This window comes from Salmo trutta, chromosome 16 (genome assembly GCF_901001165.1).
Source record: "Salmo trutta chromosome 16, fSalTru1.1, whole genome shotgun sequence".
Classification (NCBI taxonomy): Eukaryota; Metazoa; Chordata; class Actinopteri; order Salmoniformes; family Salmonidae; genus Salmo; species Salmo trutta.
In genome coordinates this window covers 1,376,465-1,401,820 of record NC_042972.1, presented here as the reverse complement: position 1 = coordinate 1,401,820, position 25,356 = coordinate 1,376,465, and the positions used below count along the sequence as shown (strand labels likewise).

The window sequence follows — 25,356 nt, the reverse complement described above, 5'->3', positions numbered from 1 at the left end:
TTAACCAAGTCATCTACGCTGAACAAAAAATATAAACGCAACATGTAAAGTGTTGGTATCATGAGCTGAAATGAAAGATCCCAGATATGTTCCATACTTACAAATAAAAAGAAGCTTATTTCTCAAAATGTTTGTACACATCTGTTTACATCCCTGTTAGTAAGTATTTTCTCCTTTGTCAAGATAATCCATCCAGCGTGTGGTTTATCAAGAAGCATATTAAACGGAAGTATTTCCCTATTGTGGGGGAAAAACTCCGTCTGATTGGCTGGGCCTATGCCCTCCCAGGCCAGCCCAGTCATGTGAAATCCATAGATTAGGGCCTAAGTAATTCATTAATTCATTTTAATTGACTGATTTCCTTATATGAACTGTAACTCAGCAAAATCTTTGAAATTGTTGCATGTTGCGTTTAGATTTTTGTTCTGTGTATATGTTTTTTTAAATGTCAAATCCATATCAATCCAAATGCCTAAGTATTTGCAGTGCATTCGGAAAGTATTCAGACCCCTTGACTTTTTCCACATTTTGTTACGTTACAGCCTTATTCTAAAATGGATTACATCATTTTTTCCCCCTCATCAATCTACACACAATATAATGACAAAGCAAAAACAGGTCTTTAGACATTTTTGCAAATGTATATAAAAAAAACCCTGCAATATCACATTTCCATAAGTATTCAGACCATTTACTCAGTACTTTGTTGAAGCACCTTTGGCAGGTGCTTGTTCCACTCCTGCGTTGTCTTGGCTGTGTGCTTAGGGTTGTTGTCCTGTTGGAAGGTGAACCTTCGCACCAGTCTGAGGTCCTGAACGCTCTGGAGCAGGTTTTCATCAGGGATCTCTCAGTACTTTGCTCTGTTCTTTCCCTAAATCCTGACTAGTCTCCCAGTTCCTGCCGCTGAAGAACATCCCAACAGCATGATGCTGCCACCACCGTGCTTCACCATAGGGACGGTGCCAGGTTTCCTCCAGACGTGACGCTTGGCATTCATGCCAAAGAGTTCAAGCTGGTTTTCATCAGACCAGAGAATCTTGTTTTTCATGGTCTGAGAGTCCTTTAGGTGCCTTTTGGCAAACTCCAAGCAGGCTGTCATGTGCCTTTTACTGAGGAGTGGCTTTTGTCTGGCCAATCAATCTAACATAAAGTCCTGATTTGTGGAATGCTACAGAGATGGTTGTCCTTCTGGAAGGTTCTCCCATCTCCACAGAGGAACTCTGGAGCTCTTGTCAGAGTGACCATCGGGTTCTTAGTCACCTCCTTGACCAAGGCCCTTCTCTCCCGGGCGACCAGCTCTAGGAAGAGTCTTGGTGGTTCCCAAAGTCTTCCATTTAGGAATGATGGAGACCACTGTGTTCTTGGGGACCTTCAGTGCTGTAGAAATTGTTTTGTACCCTTCCACAGATCTGTGCCTCGACACAATCCTGTCTCGGAGCTCTACGGACAATTCCTGGTTTTTGCTCTGACATCCACTGTCAACTGTGTGTCCCTATATAGACAGACAGGTGTGTGCCTTTCCAAATCCAATCAAGTTGTAGAAACATCTCAAGGATGATCAATGGAAACAGGATGCACCTGAGCTCAATTTCGAGTCTCATAGCAAAGACTCTGAATATTTATGTAAATAAGGTATTTGTTTTTTTATTTTCAATACATTAGCAATTTTTTTTTTGAAAAACGTGTTTTTGCTTTGTCATTATGAAGTATTGTGTTTAGATTGAGGAAACATTTTCATTTAATACATTTTAGAATAAGGCTGTAACAAAATGTGGAACAAGGGAAGGGATCTGAATACTTTCCGAATGCACTGTACCTCTTGAAAGGAGAGGTAGCTATACTGTATATTGTTATAAAGGACAGACTACTTACTTTACCTCACACCAGAGGATTCATGTCACTATGTAATCACTGGAGGTTTGAACAGCAGCTCTCTCTCACTCTCATAATGCAGTTGAAGTCGGAAGTTTACATACACCTTAGCCAAATACATTTAAACTCAGTTTTTCACAATTTCTGACATTTAATCCTAGTAAAAATTCCCTGTCTTAGGTCAGTTAGGATCACCACTTTATTTTAAGAACGTGAAATGTTAGAATAATAGTAGAGAGATTTATTTCAGCTTTTTATTTCTTTCATCACATTCCCAGTGGGTCAGAAGTTTACATACACTCAATTAGTATTTGGTAGCATTGCCTTTAAATTGTTTAACTTGTGTCAAATGTTTTGGGTAACCTTCCACAAGCTTCCCACAATAAGTTGGGTGAATTTGGATGGTGTAACTGAGTCAGGTTTGTAGGCCTCTTGCTCGCACACGATTTTTCAGTTCTGCCCACAAATGTTCTATAGGATTGAGGTCAGGGCTTTGTGATGGCCACTCTAATACCTTGACTTTGTTGTCCTTAAGCCATTTTGCCACAACTTTGGAAGTATGCTTGGGGTCATTGTCCATGTGGAAGACCCATTTGCGACCAAGCATTTACTTCCTGACTGATGTCTTGAGATGTTGCTTCAATATATCCACATAATTTCCCCCCCTCATGATGCCATCTATTTTGTGAAGTGCACCAGTCCCTCCTACAGCAAAGCACCCCCACAACATGATGCTGCCACCCCCGTGCTTCACGGTTGGGATGGTGTTCTTCGGCTTGCAAGCCTCCCCCTTTTTCCTCCAAACATAACGATGGTCATTATGGCCAAACAGTTCTATTTTTGTTTCATCAGACCAGAGGACATTTCTCCCAAAAGTACGATCTTTGTCCCCATGTGCAGTTGCAAACCGTAGTCTGGCTTTTTTATGGTGGTTTTGGAGAAGTGGCTTCTTCCTTGCTGAGCGGCCTTTCAGGTTATGTCGATATAGGACTTGTTTTACTGTGGATATAGATACTTTTGTACCTGTTTCCTCCAGCACCTTCACAAGGTCCTTTGCTGTTGTTCTGGGATTGATTTGCACTTTTCGCACCAAAGTACGTCCATCTCTAGGAGACAGAACGCGTCTCCTTCAGGCGTTTGGAAAATGACTTGTGGAAGTCTACAATTGTTTTTCTGAGGTCTTGGCTGATTTCTTTTGATTTTCCCATGATGTCAAAGAGGCACTGAGTTTTAAGGTAGGCCTTGAAATACATCCACAGGTACACCTCCAATTGTCTCTCTCTCTCTCTCTCTCTCTCTCTCTCTCTCTCTCTCTCTCTCTCTCTCTCTCTCTCTCTCTCTCTCTCTCTCTCTCTCTCTCTCTCTCTGATCTCTCTCTCTCTCTCTCTGATCTCTCTCTCTCTCTGATCTCTCTCTCTCTCTCTCTCTCTGATCTCTGGAGGTTTGAACAGCAGCTCTCTCTCCTTATCAGAACAACATCTCGTTGTGTTCTTCTGTTACATAAACCGCTCTTATTGTTGATGAGATGGAAACACTAGAATAACAGATTCATTCCAAACCCATTATGTGTTTATTCGCTGAGTGCGGCCCCAAATGGGACCTATTCCCTATATAGTGCACTACTTTTGACCAGAGCCCTATGACGGGAGGCCAGTACTCCATCACCACCGTCAGTCCATAATGAACACACCGACAGACCGGCGATGATTTAGGAGTGAGTTGGTTGTCATGGGGACAGTGATTGTGTGGTGAATGTAATGATGGATTGTGTTGGCCTCCCATGCCTCTCTTTGTGCCAGCGGGCTACTGTGGTGATGAGTCACTTGATCGCTCAGTTTAGCCAGCAGGCAGCCTCACTGACTGTCAATACACAGGTTAGACAGGGCAGGCAGCCTCACTGACTGTCAATACACTGGTTAGACAGGGCAGGCAGCCTCACTGACTGTCAATACACTGGTTAGACAGGGCAGGGAGAGGGAGGGAGAGAGAGGGGCTGGTTAGACAGGGCAGGGAGAGGGAGGGAGGGAGAGAGAGGGGCTGGTTAGACAGGGCAGGGAGAGGGAGGGAGGGAGGGAGGGAGGGAGGGGGGCTGGTTAGACAGGGCAGGGAGAGGGAGGGAGAGAGAGGGGCTGGTTGGGCAGGGGGAGGGAGGGAGGGAGGGAGAGAGAGAGGGAAAGAGAGAGAGAGAGGGGCTGGTTAGACAGGGCAGGGAGAGGGAGGGGCTGGTTAGACAGGGCAGGGAGAGGGAGGGGCTGGTTAGACAGGGCAGGGAGAGGGAGAGGGAGGCTCCATGCCACAGGATTAAACAGAGGCTTCTAGGAGGACTGTGTCAGTTAGACAAGGAGCCTGAGGGACCTTGAGGACAGCGGAGACACAGGGGGACCTTGAGGACAGCGGAGACACAGGGGGACCTTGAGGACAGCGGAGACACAGGGGGACCTTGAGGACAGCGGAGACACAGGGGGACCTTGAGGACAGCGGAGACACAGGGGGACCTTGAGGACAGCGGAGACACAGGGGGACCTTGAGGACAGCGGAGACACAGGGGGACCTTGAGGACAGCGGAGACACAGGGGGACCTTGAGGACAGCGGAGACAGAGGGGGACCTTGAAGACAGCGGAGACAGAGGGGGACTAGACAGTACAAGCATAGCGGGAGAGAGAGGGAGACAGTCGGGTGGGTGTGCAGGCAGCGGGACACATAGGGACTGTCAATGATGTCACAGTGAGGGAGAGACGGGATTGTTGAACCTGTCAAAGGTTGAGATGCTGAGCTAGACGCTGAGCTAGACGCTGGGTGCCTCACAGATACTAGAACAGCAGAGAGACAAATACGAGGTTAAAGGTTAGACACAGAGAGAGAGACAGAGACAGATATGGCTGAGGAGCAACACAGGCACGGCCACGGGACCACGCCAATGTAATGGCACTGCTAGATCACAATCAAGGCTTCTCTTGCTTTGTACAGACCCACTGCTGGCCTGGCTGGTCCAGATCTGTTAACCTGGCTGGTCCAGATCTGTCTGAACATCTCTGTTAACCTGGCTGGTCCAGATCTGTCTGAACTCAGTATGACAGGGCTAGTCAGAGGAGCTGGTTGAAGCACTGACAGATCTGTGACCAGTCTAGGTCACTTCCACTTTAACGATGCGAAGACATTTTCTAGTCTTGTGTGTTTAGTTTACCTTGAGGTAAAGACGCTGAGATGCCAGCCCACATTAACGAGGGGAGGAGAAGGCTTTAGTTGCTAGGGGAAATGTTTCGTCTGAGAACGTGTGTTTTCAAATAGTTGTCTGTTGTTTTATGAGAAAAGCCAATGTGAAATACAGCAGGAGAATATGTAGCCTGGTCACACAGAATGGGGATGATGTAGTCTGATCACACAGAATGGGGATGATGTAGTCTGGTCACACAGAATGGGGATGATGTAGTCTGGTCACACAGAATGGGGATGATGTAGTCTGATCACACAGAATGGGGATGATGTAGTCTGATCACACAGAATGGGGATGATGTAGTCTGGTCACACAGAATGGGGATGATGTAGTCTGGTCACACAGAATGGGGATGATGTAGTCTGGTCACACAGAATGGGGATGATGTAGTCTGGTCACACAGAATGGGGATGATGTAGCCTGATAACACAGAATTTACATTTTAGTCATTTAGCAGACGCTCTTATCCAGAGCGACTTACAGTAATGAATGCATACATTTCATACAATTCTTTTTCTCCGTACTGGTCCCCCGTGGGAATCGAACCCACAACCCTGGCGTTGCAAACACCATGCTCTACCAACTGAGCCACACGGGACTGCATGATAGTATGTAGCCTAGTGGGATGTGCTTGTTGATCTCTCCTCTTTTCTCTCTTTCCCTCTCTCTCTCTCTGCAGTCAGTACTCGGGTCCCCACAGCCAAGTACACCAAGGTGGGGGAGACTTTGAGACATGTGATCCCAGGTCACATGCAGTGCTCCATGGCGTGTGGAGGGAGGGCCTGTAAATACGAGAACCCGGCCCGCTGGAGTGACAAGGAGCAGGCCGTTAAGGGACTGTACTCCTCATGGTGAGTCTAACAGCCTGTGTCAGTCCTCTGTCTCTCTTCTGGGCTTATAGATAGATAGTAATATAAATAGATAATTAAATAGATAGATAGGTAGTTGGATAGATAGATAGGTAATAAGATAGATAGATAGGTAATAAGATAGATAGTTAGGTAATTAGATAAATAGATAGATAGGTAATAAGATAGATAGATAGGTAGTAAGATAAATAGATAGATAGGTAGTAAGATGGATGGATAGGTAGGTAGTTAGATAGATAGGTAGTAAGATAAATAGATAGATAGGTAGTAAGATAAATAGATAGATAGGTAGTAAGATAAATAGATAGATAGGTAGTTGGATAGATAGATAGATGGATAGGTAATAAGATAGATAGATAGATAGATAATAAGATAGATAGATAGGTAATAAGATAGATAGATAGGTAATAAGATAGATAGATAGATAGATAGGTAGTAAGATGGATGGATAGGTAGGTAGTTAGATAGATAGGTAGTAAGATAAATAGATAGATAGGTAGTAAGATAAATAGATAGATAGGTAGTTGGATAGATAGATAGATAGGTAATAAGATAGATAGGTAATAAGATAGATAGATAGGTAGTTAGATAGATGGATGGATGGGTAGGTAGGTAGGTAGGTAGGTATGTAGGTAGGTAGGTAGGTAGGTAGGTAGGTAGTTGGATAGATAGGTAATAAGCTGGATAGATGGATCGATAGGTAGTAAGATGGATAGATGGATCGATAGGTAGTGAGATGGATAGATGGATCGATAGGTAGTGAGATGGATAGATAGATCGATAGGTAGTGAGATGGATCGATAGGTAGTTAGATGGATAGATAGGTAGTAAGATGGATAGATAGGTAGTAAGATGGATAGATCTAGATGGATAGATAGGTAGTTATATAGATAAGTAGTTAGATATATATAGAGAGAGAGAGATCTAGATAGATGGATAGATAGATATAGAGAAGTAGTAAGAGAGTTAGATATAGAGAGAGAGGTAGTAAGATAGGTAGGTAGATGGATGGATGATAGATAGATATGTAGTAAAATATATGGGTCTAGAGATAGATAGATAGATAGATATGTAGTAAGATATGCGGCTCGAGACAGACACCACACACAATTTAACGTTACCTGCGGCGGCAACTCACCACATCTCATCGTCCTTGCTGTCTATCTGTCGTCGTTAGCCATGTATTCTGCTTTCATGGCAGCTGTATTTGTTGTCCTGGCGACAATGATGGACTGCCGTCAGTTGGCTGTTCAGAATGATGATGCTGTCAGTTGGCTGTTCAGAATGATGATGCTGTCAGTTGGCTGCCTCAACAACCAGGATATTGTGGAGCCTGAGGATGATGGAGACCTGGACCAGCCTCTGCGGCAGAATGGGGATCACCTGTAGGACCAGACTCTGCAGCAGAATGGGGATCACCTGTAGGACCAGCCTCTGTGGCAGAATGGATATCACCTGTAGGACCAGCCTCTGCGGCAGAATGGGGATCACCTGTAGGACCAGCCTCTGCGGCAGAATGGGGATCACCTGTAGGACCAGCCTCTGCAGCAGAATGGGGATCACCTGTAGGACCAGCCTCTGCAGCAGAATGGGGATCACCTGTAGGCCCAGACTCTGCAGCAGAATGGGGATCACCTGTAGGACCAGCCTCTGCCGCAGAATGGGTATCACCTGTAGGACCAGCCTCTGCAGCAGAATGGGCATCACCTGTAGGACCAGCCTCTGCAGCAGAATGGGCATCACCTGTAGGACCAGCCTCTGCAGCAGAATGGGCATCACCTGTAGGACCAGCCTCTGCAGCAGAATGGGGATCACCTGTAGGACCAGCCTCTGCGGCAGAATGAGTATCACCTGTAGGACCAGACCCATTGGCAGAATGGGAATCACCTGTAGGACCAGACTCTGCAGCAGAATGGGCATCACCTGTAGGACCAGACTCTGCAGCAGAATGGGCATCACCTGTAGGACCAGACTCTGCAGCAGAATGGGAATCACCTGTAGGACCAGCCTCTGCAGCAGAATGGGGATCACCTGTAGGACCAGACTCTGCAGCAGAATGGGCATCACCTGTAGGACCAGCCTCTGCGGCAGAATGAGTATCACCTGTAGGACCAGCCTCTGCGGCAGAATGGGCATCACCTGTAGGACCAGCCTCTGCCACAGAATGAGTATCACCTGTAGGACCAGCCTCTGCAGCAGAATGGGCATCACCTGTAGGACCAGCCTCTGCAGCAGAATGGGCATCACCTGTAGGACCAGCCTCTGCAGCAGAATGGGCATCACCTGTAGGACCAGCCTCTGCAGCAGAATGAGTATCACCTGTAGGACCAGCCTCTGCAGCAGAATGAGTATCACCTGTAGGACCAGCCCCATTGGCAGAATGGGGATCACCTGTAGGACCAGCCTCTGCAGCAGAATGGGCATCACCTGTAGGACCAGCCTCTGCAGCAGAATGGGAATCACCTGTAGGACCAGCCTCTGCAGCAGAATGGGGATCACCTGTAGGACCAGCCTCTGCGGCAGAATGGGGATCACCTGTAGGACCAGACTCTGCAGCAGAATGGGGATCACCTGTAGGACCAGACTCTGCCGCAGAATGGGGATCACCTGTAGGACCAGCCTCTGCAGCAGAATGGGCATCACCTGTAGGACCAGCCTCTGCAGCAGAATGGGCATCACCTGTAGGACCAGCCTCTGCAGCAGAATGGGCATCACCTGTAGGACCAGCCTCTGCAGCAGAATGGGGATCACCTGGAGGACCAGCCTCTGCGGCAGAATGAGTATCACCTGTAGGACCAGACCCATTGGCAGAATGGGAATCACCTGTAGGACCAGACTCTGCAGCAGAATGGGCATCACCTGTAGGACCAGACTCTGCAGCAGAATGGGAATCACCTGTAGGACCAGCATCTGCAGCAGAATGGGGATCACCTGTAGGACCAGACTCTGCAGCAGAATGGGCATCACCTGTAGGACCAGCCTCTGCGGCAGAATGAGTATCACCTGTAGGACCAGCCTCTGCGGCAGAATGGGCATCACCTGTAGGACCAGCCTCTGCCACAGAATGAGTATGACCTGTAGGACCAGCCTCTGCAGCAGAATGGGCATCACCTGTAGGACCAGCCTCTGCAGCAGAATGAGTATCACCTGTAGGACCAGCCCCATTGGCAGAATGGGATTCACCTGTGGGACCAGCCTCTGCAGCAGAATGGGAATCACCTGTAGGACCAGCCTCTGCAGCAGAATGGGAATCACCTGTAGGACCAGCTCGCAGCCGCAGCATCAGGAGTGGGCAATGTTGCAGCACCCGCTAACCCCATCCCAGCTGCAATCCCCACCAGTAATAACAACCCACATGGTTCTCACAGGCACCCTGTTTAAAACGGAATGGTTTATTCCTAAAAATCAAATCAATATCGCCCGTAATTTGTTGTTAACTGACTTGCCTAGTTAAATAAAAAAATAATTATTTGATCAAGTGTTCATATTTCAAATCAAATTTTTATTTGTCACATGAGCCAAATACAGCAGGTGTAGACTTTACCATGAAATGCTTACTTACAAGCTCTTAACCAACAGTGCAGTTCAGAAAATTGAGTTAAGAAAATATTTACTAAATAAAGTAAAAATAAAAAGGAACACAATCGAATTACATAAAAATTACAAGGCTTTATACAGGGGGCCCGGTACTGAGTAAATGTGCGGGGGTACAGGTTAGTCGAGGTAATTTGTACAGGTAGGTAGGGGTAAAGTGACCATGCATAGATGATAAACAGCGAGTAGCAGCAGTGTAAAAATAAAGGGGGGGGGGGGGGGGGTCAGTGTAAATAGTCCGGGAGGCCATTTGACTAATTGTTCAGCAGTCTTATGGCTTGGGGGTAGAAGCTGTTAAGGAGCCTTTTGGACCTAGACTTGGCGCTCCGGTACTGCTTGCCGTGCGGTAGCAGAGAGAACAGTCTATGACTAGGGTGACTGGAGTCTTTGACAATTTCTAGGGCCTTCCTCTGACACTGCCTGGTATAGAGGTCCTGGATGGCAGGAAGCTTGGCCCCAGTGATGTACTGGGCCGTATGCACTACCCTCTGTAGAGCATTATGGTCAGATACCGAGCAGTTGCCATACCAGGCGGTGATTCAACCGGTCAGGATGCTCTTGATGGTGCAGCTGTAAAACTTTTTGAGGATCTGAGGACCAATGCCAAATTGTTTCAGTCTCCTGAGGGGGAAAAGGCATCGTCTTGCCCTCTTCACAACTGTCTTGGTGTGTTTGGACCATGATAGTTTGTTGATGTGGACGCTACCGAACTTGGAACTCTCGACCCGCTCCACTTCAGCCACGTCGATGTTAATGGGGGCCTGTTTGGGACATTCTTTTCCTGTAGTCCACGATCTGCTCCTTTGTCTTGCTCACATTGAGGGAGAGGTTGTTGTCCTGGCACCACACTGCCAGGTCTTTGACCTCCTCCCTATAGGCTGTCTCATTGTTGTCGGTGATCAGGCCTACCACTGTTGTGTCATCAGTAAACTTAATGATGGTGTTGGAGTCGTGCCTGGCCATGCAGTCGTGGGTGAACAGGGAGTACAGGAGGGGACTAAGCACACACCCCTGAGGGAACTGGTGTTGAGGATCAGCATGGCAGATGTGTTGTTACCTACCCTCACCACCTGGTGAGGCCCGTTAGGAAGTCCAGGATCCAGTTGCAGAGGGAGGTGTTTAGTCCCAGGGTCCTTAGCTTAGTGATGAGCTTTATGGGCACAATGGTGTTGAACGTTGAGCTGTAGTCAATGAACAGCATTCTCACATAGGTGTTCCTTTGGTCCAGGTGGATAAGGACCTGGTGAAAATGAGATTGGCTGTGGCCTCTGTCTGTGTCTTGCTTAGGGCTGTGGCGGTCACTAAATTTAGGCAGCCGGTGATTGTCAAGCAAATAACTGTTCATTTCACGGTAATTGGTCATTAATTAACTTAAACACCTTTATCATCACCTGGCTTCCACACATATTCTACAAGCCACTGATGTAGACCTTTGGAACATCTACATTTTATAAGTATATGTTTAGATTTTTAATACATTATAAGGCTGCATGATGCGACTAATGATAATTTTTAAAAAGTTGTTTGAAAGGCATGAGCTCTGCTTTGTTTTTTGTTGCGCAGGCTGTACACACTTCGTCAGTCTCTCATTCATAATTTGAGAAGCACTTGATAATGCCTCGAATTTCCTGGTTGCATCCCATTTGTGTGGCCATAATGCACCCTTAGAAAAAATCCATGCCTTTTTCAGCCCTTCTCAAAACATATACAGTGGCTTGAGAAAGGATTCACCCGCGTTCGCATTTTTCCTATTTTGTTGCCTTACAACCTGGAATTAAAATAGATTTTTTTGGGGGGGGGTTTGTATCATTTGATTTACACAACATGCCTACCATTTTGAAGATGCAAAATATTTTTTATTGTAAAACAAATAAGAAACAAGACAACAAAACTGAACTTGAGCGTGCATAACTATTCACCCCTCCCCCAAAGTCAATACTTTGTAGAGACACCTTTTGCAGCAATTACAGCTGCAAGTCTCTTGGGGTATGTCTCTATAAGCTTGGCACATCTAGCCATTCCCTCATTAAAATGCAAATCAATTTATAACATTTTTGACATGCGTTTTTCTGGATTTTTTTGTTGTTATTCTGTCTCTCACTGTTCAATACACCTACGTTTAAAATTATAGACTGATCATTTCTTTGTCAGTGGGCAAACGTACAAAATCAGCAGGGGATCAAGTACTTTTTTTCCCTCACTGTAGTGTTTTCCTTGATGGCCAAAAAGCAACATTTTAGTCTCATCTGACCAGAGTACCTTCTTCCATATGTTTGGGGAGTCTCCCACATGCCTTTTGGCGAACACTAAACATGTTTGCTTATTTTTTTCTTCCGCTGTGGAGCTTTGCAGCTCCTTCAGGGTTATCTTTGGTCTCTTTGTTGCCTTTCTGATTAATGCCCTTCTTGCCTGGTCCGTGAGTTTTGGTGGGCGGCCCTCTCTTCGCAGGTTTGTTGTTGTGCCATATTCTTTCCATTTTTTTTTTAAATTCCGGATTTAATGGTTCTCCGTGGGATGTTCAAAGTTTCAGATATTTTTTTATAACCCAACCCTGATCTGTACTTCTCCACAACTTTGTCCCTGACCTGTTTGGAGAGCTCCTTGGTCTTCATGGTGCCGCTTGCTTGGTGGTTCCCCTTGCTTAGTGGTGTTGCAGACTCTGGGGCCTTTCAGAACAGGTGTATATATACTGAGATCATGTGACACTTAGATTGCACACAGGTGGACTTTATTTATCTAATTATGTGACCTCTGAAGGTAATTGGTTGCACCAGATCTTATTTGGGGGCTTCATAGCAAAGGGGGTGAATACATATGCAAGCTCCAATTTTCCATATTTATTTTTTTTTGTATAATTTTTTTTAACAAGTTATTTTTTTCACTTCACCAATTTGGACTATTTTGTGTATGTCCATTACATGAAATCCAGATTTTTTTTTTTTAAATTACAGGTTGTAATGATACAAAATAGGAAAAACACCAAGGGGGATGAATACTTTTGCAAGGCACTGTAGGCCTGTGGGCTAGACTACATGAGGTGTGCGACTATGATTAGAAAAAGTTTTTAAAAAAAAGGTGTTGTTTCCTGCCTTATGCTGGGCATCATTCACAAGTGATAATATATAATTCACAGGTGATTGGGTAATATTGTCACCCATCAGACTATTCTTGATTTAATATTGTCTTTACATTTACTAAATAATATATGTGTGAAGTTAGTTGATTTAGAATGCACCCTTATCATGCACCTGTATCAAAAGGGGAAAAAATACTTGTCAGCTCTGCACTTAAATAGCGAATGGAGGACGCTTTTTCTGTGGTTCATTTTCATGCCAGCCAGGTAGGCTTTACTCCTGTTGTAAAGATAAGCGATGTGCTTAATATTAGGAAAGTTGAGAAATAAATATAGTAGGCCTAGCCTATAGAAAGCTGATGGGTTCGTCCTATTTTAAATAGAGGCCATCAGTCTGTTTTCTCACTCAATTTCATAGACTATAGAGATACATGAGCTCATGGGCTCTCATGAAGTGTTTGATTAGATTTTCCATTACATTTGCAATGATGTCAGAGTGATTATAGAGACAATAGAGTGCTGAGTAGCAGGCAGTTAGCTAGTTTGTTAGGCTACTAATGACCAGCAGCAGCATCAGAGCTTGGAGAAGCCTAGTTACCATGACTAAATAGTCACGTGGAATTTGACTGCCTTCATGACTCATGACCACCGGTATGGCGGTAATACGGTCACTACAACAGCCCTAGTCTTGCTACTCCTCCTGGTGAAAATTAGATGGACTCTGGGTTTTGGCTCTGGCCTATGTTTAGGTCCATTCATATAATGCCCTTTGTGTGGGCCTTCTGTTTGTGACTGTGTGTGTAGACTATGCTGTGTGTTCTGAATTCTCTGTGTATTCTATATTTTACCTTCTCTGTATTCTGCATTCTCTGTGTATTCAATATTCTGAGTTCTATATTTTACATTCTCTGTATTCTATATTCTATGTGTATTCTATATTCTCTGTATTCTATATTCTCTTTATATTCTATATTCTCTGTGTATTCTATATTCTCTGTATTCTATATTCTCTGTCTATTCTGTATTGTCTATATGTTCTATATTCTCTGTGTATTCTATATTATCTGTGTATTCTATTCTCTGTATGTTCTATATTCTCTGTGTTTTCCAGTGGTGGAAAAATGTCGTACTTGAGTAAAAGTAAAGATACCTTAATAGAAAATGGCTCAAGTAAAAGTGAAAGTCACTCAGTAAAATACTACTTGAGTAAGAGTCTAAAAGTATTAAATATACAGTACCAGTCAAAAGTTTGGACACACCTACTCATTCCAAGGTTTTTCTTTATTTTTACAATTTTATACATTGCAGAATAATGAAGACATAAAAACTATGAAATAACATATTTGGCATCATGTAGTAACCAAACAAATATATTTTAGATTCCTCAAAGTAGCCACCCTTTGCCTTAATGACAGCTTTGCACACTCTTGGCATTCTCTCAACCAGCCTCATGAGGTAGTCACCTGGAATGTATTTCCATTAACAGGTGTGCCATGTTAAAAGTTAATTTGTGGAATTTATTTCCTTGTTAATGCGTTTGAGCCAATCAGTTGTGTTGTGACAAGGTAGGTGTGGTATACAGAAGATGGCCCTATTTGGTAAAAGACCAAGTCCATATTTTGGCAAGAAAAGCTCAAATAAGCAAAGAGAAACGACAGTCCATCATTACTTTAAGACATGAAGGTCAGTCAATGTGGAACATTTCAATTTCTTCAAGTGCAGTCGCCAAAAACCATCAAGCGCTATGATGAAACTGGCTCTCATGAGGACCGCCACAGGAAAGGAAGACCCAGAGTTACCTCTGCTGCAGAGGACAAGTTCATTAGAGTTACCAGCCCAAATAAATGCTTCACAGAGTTCAAATAACAGACACATCTCAACAGCAACTGTTCAGAGGAAACTGTGTGAATCAGGCCTTCATGGTCAAATGGCGGCGGAGGGGAGGGCTGCCATCTTATCGGCTCTTAACCAACCATGCTATTTTTATTTTAAAAAAAATAATAATAATTTGCGTTGTCTCTTATGACCGAAAAGTGCTTCTGGACATCATAACTGGGATTACTCACCTGAAATTGGACGAGGAGTTCTTCTTCAATGAGTCGGACGCGAGGGATATACTACGGACACCCGGAAGCTTATAAGCAATTCCGGTATGCCCTCTGACGAACCATCAAAGAGTCAAAACAGGACTAAGATCGAATCGTACTACACCGGCTCTGACGCTCGTCGGATGTGGCAGTGCTTGCAAACTATTACAGACTACAAAGGGAAGCACAGCCACGAGCTGCCCAGTGACATGAGCCTACCAGATGAGCTAAATCACTTCTATGCTCGCTTTGAGGCAAGCAACACTGAGACATGCATGAGACCATCAGCTGTTCCGGACGACTGTGTGATCACGCTCTCCGTAGCCGACATGAGTTAGACCTTTAAACAGGTAAACATACACAAGGATGCGGGGCCAGACGGATTACCAGGACGTGTGCTCCGGGCATGTGCTGACCAACTGGCAGGTGTCTTCACTGAGATTTTCAACATGTCCCTGATTGAGTCTGTAATATCAACATGTTTCAAGCAGACCACCATAGTCCCTGTGACCAAGAACACCAAGGTAACCTGCCTAAATGACTACTGACCTGTAGCACTCACGTCCGTAGCCATGAAGTGCTTTGAAAGGCTGGTCATGACTCACATCAACACCATTATCCCAGAAACCCTAGACCCACTCCAATTTGCATACCGCCCCAACAGATCCACAGATAATGCAATCTCTATTGCACTCCACACTGCCCTTTCACACCTGGACAAAAGGAACACCTATGTGAGAATGCTATTCATTGACTACAGCTCAGCGTTCAACACCATAGTGCCCTCAAAGCTCATCACTTAGCTAAGGACCCTGGGACTAAACACCTCCCTCTGCAACTGGATCCTGGACTTCCTGATGGGCCTCACCAGGTGGTAATGGTAGGCAACAACACATTTGCCACGCTGATCCTCAACATGCGGGCCCCTCCTGTACTCCCTGTTCACTCATGACTGCACGGCCAGGCACGACTCCAACACCTTCATTTAGTTTGCTGATGACACAACAGGCTATAGGGAGGAGGTCAGAGACTTGACCGTGTGGTGCCAGGACAACAACCTCTCCCTCAGCGTGATCAAGACAAAGGAGTTGATTGTGGACTACAGGAAAAGGAGGACCGAGCACGCCCCATTCTCATCGACGGGGCTGCAGTGGAGCAGGTTGAGAGCTTCAAGTTCCTTGGTGTCCACATCAACAACAAACTAGAATGGTCCAAACACACCAAGACAGTTGTGAAGAGGGCACGACAAAGCCTATTCCCCCTCAGGAGGCTGAAAATATTTGGAGGTGTCAGAGGAAGGTCCTAACAATTGTCAAAGACTCCAGCCATCATAGTCTCTGCTACCCACAGCAAGCGGTACCGGAGCGCTAAGTCTAGGTCCAAGAGGCTTCTAAACAGCTTCTACCCCCAAGCCATAAGACTCCTGAACAGCTAATCAAATTGCTACCTAGGCTATTTGCATTGCCAGGAGCACACTGAATTCTGATTGGCTGACAGCCGTCGTATATCAGACCGTATACAGCTGGTATGACAAGGCATTTCTTTTTACTGCTTTAATTAGGTTGGTATCCAGTTTATAATAGCAAAAAGGCATCTCTGGTCTTTGATATATGGCCAATATACACGGCTAAGGGCTGTATCCAGTCACTCTGCGTTGCGTCATGCAATGAACAGCCCTTAGCTGCGGTATATTGGCCATATAAATATATGTGGGTATGAATATAAATATATATATTTACCCCAAAAATATAAGGGGATTGGAAATGATGCAGACTATTACATTGATGGAACAACAATCTGTCCGCAATATTAATGCTGTAAGCACCCCCTAAAAAATTATAGTAAAACAGATAAATAAATATGCAAAATGTATAAGAAAAAAGGAGTGAACAGCACACACTGGCTCTAGCCAGAATAGAAAGAGGAGTGGGAGGCCCCGGTGCACAACTGAGCAAGAGGACAAGTACATTAGAGTGTGTCTAGTTTGAGAAACAGAAACCTTCTAAGGAGAGTTGCAAAGAAAAAGCCATATCTCAGACTGGTCAATAAAAATAAAAGATGAGCAAAATAACACAGACACTGGACAGAGGAACTCTGCCTTGAAGGCCAGCATCCCGGAGTCGCCTCTTCACTGTTGACGTTGAAACTGGTGTTTTGCTGGTACCATTTTAATGATGCTGGCAGTTGAGGACTTGTGAGGCGTCTGTTTCTCAAACTAGACACTCTCTCATGTACTTGTCCTCTTGCTCAGTTGTGTACCGGACCCTTCTCCTCCTCTTTCTATTCTGGTTAGAGCCTGTTTGCGCTGTTCTGTGAAGGGAGTAGTACACAGCGTTGTACGAGATCTTCAGTTTCTTGGCAATTTCTCGCATGGAATAGCAAAGGAACTTGAACCTGAAAAACTACAGCCCTGTCGATGAGAATGGGGCGTGCTCGGTCCTCCTTTTCCTGTAGTCCACAATCATCTCCTTTGTCTTGATCATGTTGAGGGAGAGGTTTTTATCCTTGCACCACAAGGCCAGGTCTCTGACCTCCCTGTAGGCTGTCTCATCGTTGTCGATGATCAGGCCTACCACTGTTCTATATTATCTGTGTATTCTATATTATCTGTGTATTCTATATTATCTGTGTATTCTGTATTCTTTGTGTATTCTGTATTCTCTGTGTATTCTATATTCTCTGTGTATTCTATATTCTCTGCGTATTCTATATTCTCTGGATGTTCTATATTCCCTGTGTGTTCTATATTCCCTGTGTGTTCTATATTCCCTGTGTGTTCTATATTCCCTGTGTGTTCTATATTCCCTGTGTGTTCTATATTCTCTGTGTTGTGTATTCTATATTCCCTGTGTATTCTATATTCCCTGTGTGTTCTATATTCTCTGTGTATTCTATATTCTCTGCATGTTCTATATTCCCTGTGTGTTCTACATTCTCTGTGTATTCTATATTCCCTGTGTATTCTATATTCTCTGTGTATCCTATATATTCTGTATTTTTCCTGTAAGTCCTCTGCTACGCTGCTCCTCCCATGTCTGAGGCAGCAAGCTGGGTGGTGTCCTATTGTAAATAAGATACCTGATCAATAAGTAAACACAAAGTAATCAATACACACGCTCCTCCGCTGCCACACATGGCCAGTAACTAATGCCCAGCAGCTTAACTGGTAGCGTCATTCATCTGCTTGCTTTCCGGGCTGCTCTGTTCAAATAATTAATATTACATGTATATGATTCATTAACGGTGTGTGAATTGTCCTGATGTGTAATCACCATGTAATTCCTCTCTCTCTCGCTCTCGCTCTCGCTCTCGCTCTGTGTCTCTTTCTCTCTTTCTCTGCAGGATAACTGACAACTTGCTGGCGATGGCAAGGCCTTCTACTGAAATACTCGAGAAATACAATATCATTGAGCAGTTTACAAGGTATTCTCCTTTGTTTGGTGTTTGGTGTTTTAGAAGACAAAACACTAGCTGTCACTAGTTATTAGCAGCAACAGGAGACCACTAGCTAATAGCTAGTGACAGCTAGTGGTCTCCTGGCGGTGCTAATAGCTAGTGGTCTCCTGGTGGTGCTAATAGCTAGTGTTCTCCTGGTGGTGCTAATAGCTAGTGACAGCTAGTGGTCTCCTGGTGGTGCTAATAGCTAGTGGTCTCCTGGCGGTGCTAGTGGTCTCCTGGCGGTGCTAATAGCTAGTGTTCTCCTGGTGGTGCTAATAGCTAGTGACAGCTAGTGGTCTCCTGGTGGTGCTAATAGCTAGTGGTCTCCTGGTGGTGCTAATAGCTAGTGTTCTCCTGGTGGTGCTAATAGCTAGTGACAGCTAGTGGTCTCCTGGCGGTGCTAATAGCTAGTGGTCTCCTGGCGGTGCTAATAGCTAGTGGTCTCCTGGCGGTGCTAATAGCTAGTGGTCTCCTGGTGGTGCTAGTATGGTGGTGCTAGTAGCTAGTGGTCTCCTGGTGGTGCTAATAGCTAGTGGTCTCCTGGCGGTGCTAATAGCTAGTGGTCTCCTGGTGGTGCTAATAGCTAGTGACAGCTAGTGGTCTCCTGGCAGTGCTAATAGCTAGTGGTCTCCTGGCGGTGCTAATAGCTAGTGGTCTCCTGGTGGTGCTAATAGCTAGTGGTTTCCTGGTGGTGCTAATAGCTAGTGACAGCTAGTGGTCTCCTGGTGGTGCTAATAGCTAGTGACAGCTAGTGGTCTCCTGGCGGTGCTAATAGCTAGTGGTCTCCTGGTGGTGCTAATAGCTAGTGGTCTCCTGGTGGTGCTAATAGCTAGTGGTCTCCTGGTGGTGCTAGTAGCTAGTGGTCTCCTGGTGGTGCTAGTAGCTAGTGGTCTCCTGGTTTTGCTAATAGCTAGTGGTCTCCTGGTTTTGCTAATAGCTAGTGGTCTCCTGGTGGTGCTAGTAGCTAGTGGTCTCCTGGTGGTGCTAATAGCTAGTGGTCTCCTGGCGGTGCTAATAGCTAGTGGTCTCCTGGCGGTGCTAATAGCTAGTGGTCTCCGGGTGGTGCTAATAGCTAGTGGTCTCCGGGTGGTGCTAATAGCTAGTGGTCTCCTGGTGGTGCTAATAGCTAGTGGTCTCCTGGTGGTGCTAATAGCTAGTGACAGGTAGTGGTCTCCTGGTGTTTTCAGGTGTGATGTGTAGGCCTGTTGGTGGTGCTGATAGCTGGCAACATGTTCCCTCCAGGTGTGGCCTTCGTACGGTGATCAACCTGCAGCGTCCCGGGGAACACGCCAGCTGTGGTAACCCTCTGGAACATGACTCTGGGTTCACCTACAGACCTGAGATGTTCATGGAGGCTGGCAGTGAGTATCTCTACCTCTCAATCAATTCAATTCAAAGGGCTTTATTGGCATGGGAAACATATGTTTACATAGCTAAAGCAAGTGAAATGGATACTAAAGTGAAATAAACAATAAAAAATGAACAGTAAACATTACACTCACATAAGTGTCAAAGGAATAGAAACATTTCAAATGTGATATGTCTATACAGTGCTTTCGGAAAGTATTCAGACCCCTTGACTTTTTCCACATTTTGTTAGATTACAGCCTTATTCTAAAATTGATTGAAAAAATAATAATAATCTTCATAAATCTACACACAATACCCCATAATAACAAAGCAAAAACAGGTTTTTAAATAAAAAAAATGATATCACATTTATGTAAATATTCATTCCCTGTACTTAGTACTTTGTTGAAGCACCTTTAGCAGTGATTACAGCCTCAACTCTTCTTGGTTATGATGCCGCAAGCTTGGCACACCTGTATTTGGGGAGTTTATCACATTCTTCTCTGCAGATCCTCTGCAGGCTCTCTCAGGTTGGATGGGGAGCGTTGCTGCAAGGCTATTTTCAGGTCTCTCCAGAGATGTTTGATCGGGTTCAAGTCCGGGCTCTGCCTAGGCCACTCAAGGATGTTGAGACTTGTCCCGAAGCCGCTCTTGCGTTGTCTTGGCTATGTGCTTAGGGTTGTTGTCCTGTTGGAAGGTGAACCTTCGCCCCAGTCCGAGGTCCAGAGCACTCTGAAGCAGGTTTTCATCAAGGATCTCTCTGTACTTTGGTCTGTTCATCTTTTCCTCGATCCTGACTAGTCTCCCAGTCCCTGCCACTGAAAAACATCCCCACAGCATGATGCTGCCACCACCATGCTTCACCGTAGGGATGGTGCCAGGTTTCCTCCAGACGTGATGCTTGGCATTCAGGTCAAAGAGTTGAATCTTGGTTTCATCAGACCAGAGAATCTTGTTTTTCATGATCTGAGTCTTTAGGTGCCTTTTGGCAAACTCCAAGCGGGCTGTCATGTGCCTTTTACTGAGGAGTGGCTTTTGTCTGGCCAATCAATCTAACATAAAGGCCTGATTGGTGGAGTGCTGCAGAAATGTCTGTCCTTCTGGAAGGTTCTCCCACCTCCACAGAGGTACTCTGGAGCTCTGTCAGAATGACCATCGGGTTTTTGGTCACCTCCCTGACCAAGACCCCTACTCCCTCGATTGTTCATTTTGGCCGGGCGGCCAGCTCTAGGAAGAGTCTTGGTGGTTCCAAACTTCTTCCATTTAAGAATGATGGAGGCCACTGTGTTCTTGGGGACCTTCAATACTGCAGACATTTTTGGTACCTTTCCTCAGATCTGTGCCTCGACACAATCCTGTCTCGGAGCTCTACGGACAATTCCTTCGACCTCATGGCTTGGTTTTTGCTCTGACATCCACTGTCAACTGTGGGACCTTATATAGACAGGTGTGAGCCTTTCCAAATCATGTCCAATCAGTTGAATTTACCACAGGTGGACTCCAAGTTGTAGAAACATCTCAAGGATGATCAATGGAAACAGGATGCACCTGAGCTCAATTTTGAGTCTCATAGCAAAGGGTCTGAATACTTATGTAAATAAGGTATTTCTGGTTTTTTTTTTTTTTTTTTTCTACAAATTTCTAAAAAGCCTGTTTTTGCTTTGTCTTTATGGGGTATTGTGTGTAGATTGATGAGGCAAAAAAACTATTTTATCCATTTTAGAATAAGGCTGTAACGTAACAAAATGTGGAAAAAGTCAAGGGGTCTGATTACTTTCCGAATGCACTTTATTTTTATATATATATCTATATATGTGCAGTCGCAAAAACCATCAAGTGCTATGATGAAACTGGGTCTCATGAGGACCGCCACAGGAAAGGAAGACCCAGAGTTCCCTCTGCTGCAGAGGATAAGTTCATTAGAGTTACCAGCCTCAGATTGCAGCCCAAATAAATGATTCACGGAGTGTGTAGTACTGCGAGTGTGTAGTACTGCGAGTGTGTAGTACTGCGAGTGTGTAGTACTGCGAGTGTGTAGTACTGCGAGTGTGTAGTACTGCGAGTGTGTAGTATTGCGAGTGTGTTGTACTGCGAGTGTGTTGTACTGTGAGTCTTCGGTTGTACTGCGAGTCTTCGGTAGTACTGCGAGTCTTCGGTAGTACTGCGAGTCTTCGGTAGTGTATACTGCTCGGATGTTCCCTTGGCATTCGGAACACCGAACATCATTCTTCAGGTTGAATTTTACGTTGTAACAATGTATAACACGTCATCGCTCTCGCTGCTGGTGATTCTCTGATCCCCCTCTACGCAGACGACACCATTCTCTATACTTCTGGCCATTCTTTGTAACAATGTATAAACACATCATTAGGGTAGATTGTAGTTCATGTTCTTACTGCGTCTCAATTGGCACCCTATTCTCTATATACTGCACCGCTTTGGTCAATAGTTTCCATTATATAGGGAATAGTGTGTCCTTTTGGGATGCCCGTCGTGTTCAGCCTGTGAGAAGTCGTATTTTCTGTCCTCTGTTTCCAGTTTATTTCTATAATTTTGGCTGGAAGGACTACGGTGTGGCGTCCCTGACTACTATACTGGACATGGTAAAGGTGATGTCGTTCGCCATCCAGGAGGGAAAGATGGCCGTCCACTGTCACGCCGGCCTCGGGAGGACAGGTACATAAAATATACCCAATCATAACGTCACATGGCTGGGCAGAACAGGACAGGTACGTTATATTGGGCTGGGGCGGGGGCAGGTACATTATGAATGGTTGGGAGGGGGACAGGTACATTATGAATGGTTGGGAGGGGGACAGGTACAGGACAGGTAAGTTATGATGGGCTGGGGAGGACAGATACAGGTAAGTTATGATGGGCTGGGGAGGACAGATACAGGTAAGTTATGATGGGCTGGGGAGGACAGATACAGGTACAGTGCCTTGCGAAAGTATTCGGCTCACTGAGCTCGAGCTGTTTTGCAAGGAGGAATGGGCAAAGATTTCAGTCTCTCGATGTGCAAAACTGATAGAGACATACCCCAAGCGACTTACAGCTGTAATCGCAGCAAAAGGTGGCGCTACAAAGTATTAACTTAAGGGGGCTGAATAATTTTGCACGGCCAATTTTTCAGTTTTTTATTTGTTAAAACAGTTTGAAATATCCAATAAATTTCGTTCCACTTCATGATTGTGTCCCACTTGTTGTTGATTCTTCACAAAAAATTACAGTTTTATATTTTTATGTTTGAAGCCTGAAATGTGGCAAAAGGTCGAAAAGTTCAAGGGGGCCGAATACTTTCGCAAGGCACTGTAAGTTATGATGGGCTGGGGAGGACAGATACAGGTACATTATGATGGGCTGGGGAGGACAGGGTACATTATAATGGACTGGGGAGGACAGGGTACATTTATAATGGGCTGGGAGGACAGGGTACATTATAATGGACTGGGGAGGACAGGGTACATTATAATGGACTGGGGAGGACAGGGTACATTATAATGGACTGGGAGGACAGGGTACATTATAATGGGCTGGGCAGGACAGGGTACATTATAATGGGCTGGGGAGGACAGGGTACATTATAATGGGCTGGGGAGGACAGGGTACATTATAATGGGCTGGGGAGGACAGGGTATATTATAATGGGCTGGGAGGACAGGGTACATTATAATGGGCTGGGGAGGACAGGGTACATTATAATGGACTGGGGAGGACAGGGCACATTATAATGGGCTGGGAGGACAGGGTACATTATAATGGGCTGGGGAGGACAGGGTACATTATAATGGACTGGGGAGGACAGGGTACATTATAATGGGCTGGGAGGACAGGGTACATTATAATGGACTGGGGAGGACAGGGTACATTATAATGGGCTGGGGAGGACAGGGTACATTATAATGGGGGTATAGGACAGGGTACATTATAATGGGCTGGGGAGGACAGGGTACATTATAATGGGCTGGGCAGGACAGGGTACATTATAATGGACTGGGGAGGACAGGGTACATTATAATGGACTGGGGAGGACAGGGTACATTATAATGGGGGTATAGGACAGGGTACATTATAATGGTCTGGGGAGGACAGGGTACATTATAATGGGCTGGGGAGGACAGGGTACATTATAATGGGCTGGGGAGGACAGGGTACATTATAATGGACTGGGGAGGACAGGGTACATTATAATGGGGGTATAGGACAGGGTACATTATAATGGGCTGCGGAGGACAGGGTACATTATAATGGACTGGGGAGGACAGGGTACATTATAATGGGCTGGGGAGGACAGGGTACATTATAATGGACTGGGGAGGACAGGGTACATTATAATGGGCTGGGGAGGACAGGGTACATTATAATGGGCTGGGGAGGACAGGGTACATTATAATGGGCTGGGAGGACAGGGTACATTATAATGGGGGGGCAGGACAGGGTACATTATAATGGGCTGGGGAGGACAGGGTACATTATAATGGACTGGGGATGGCAGGTTGTGTAAACCATAATTTCATAAAATTGTTTATTATCCAATGCTTAGTTTATTTATTTTGCACAGAAAAAAAAAATCATTTCATTAATTAAAATGTGAAATAAAAACATTTGAAGAATTTATCCCTTTTTCACACCCTATTTGTGACCCGTTCACAGTAGAGGCATTTGAACTGATTTAAAAAAATATATATATTTATCAAAATGCATTTTTTGGGGCAGAAATGCCTTCTGGAATGTGAACTTTCATGTGCCTTAATAACAAACTTGTGTTACTGTGTTAACCAGGTGTGTTACTGTGTTAACCAGGTGTGTTACTGTGTTAACCAGGTGTGTTACTGTGTTAACTAGATGTGTTTCTGGTGTGTTACTGTGTTTACTAGTGTGTTACTCTATTTACCAGGTGTGTTACTGTGTTAACTAGATGTGTTTCTGGTGTGTTACTGTGTTTACTAGTGTGTTACTGTGTTTACTAGTGTGTTACTCTATTTACCAGGTGTGTTACTGTGTTAACCAGGTGTGTTACTGTGTTTACTAGTGTGTTACTCTATTTACCAGGTGTGTTACTGGCGTGTTATCTGGTGTTCACCTCTCGTATGAGTGCGGACCAGGCCATCCTGTTTGTCAGAGCCAAGCGGCCCAACTCCATCCAGACCCGAGGCCAGCTGCTGTGTGTCCGGGAGTTCGCCCAGTTCCTGGTTCCGTTGAGGAACGTGTTCTCCTGCGCAGAACCCCGGGCCAACGCCGTTACGCTGTCCCAGTACCTGACTCGCCAACGCCACCTTCTGCACGGGTACGAGGCGAGGCAGATGAAGAACGTGCCAAAGATCGTCCAGCTGGTCTGCAAGGTCCTCCTGGACATCGCTGCCAATAGACAGGTAATACATTATTATGGTAGAGACAGGTAATACATTATTATGGTATTATAGACAGGTAATACATTATTATGGTATTATAGATAGGTAATACATTATTATGGTATTATAGATAGGTAATACATTATTATGGTATTATAGATAGGTAATACATTATTATGGTATTATAGACAGGTAATACATTATTATGGTATTATAGACAGGTAATACATTATTATGGTATTATAGACAGGTAATACATTATTATGGTATTATAGACAGGTAATACATTATTATGGTATTATAGACAGGTAATACATTATTATGGTATTATAGACAGGTAATACATTATTATGGTATTATAGACAGGTAATACATTATTATGGTATTATAGACAGGTAATACATTATTATGGTATTATAGACAGGTAATACATTATTATGGTATTATAGACAGGTAATACATTAGTATGGTATTATAGACAGGTAATACATTACTATGCTATTATAG

The 25,356-nt window shown here is 44.8% G+C and overlaps 1 protein-coding gene across 2 annotated transcripts in view; it reads left to right on the top strand.

Annotated features, from left to right (window-relative positions):
- Positions 1–25,356, top strand: part of ptpdc1a (protein tyrosine phosphatase domain containing 1a) — a 62,356-nt gene that overhangs the window by 16,841 nt on the left and 20,159 nt on the right. For both annotated transcript variants that reach the window (XM_029692722.1, XM_029692721.1), the window contains exons 3-7: positions 5,767–5,938; positions 18,053–18,133; positions 19,391–19,509; positions 22,037–22,174; positions 24,551–24,870. In XM_029692722.1, the coding sequence (XP_029548582.1) occupies positions 5,767–5,938; positions 18,053–18,133; positions 19,391–19,509; positions 22,037–22,174; positions 24,551–24,870 (830 nt within the window). The remainder of the gene's footprint in view (positions 1–5,766; positions 5,939–18,052; positions 18,134–19,390; positions 19,510–22,036; positions 22,175–24,550; positions 24,871–25,356) is intronic.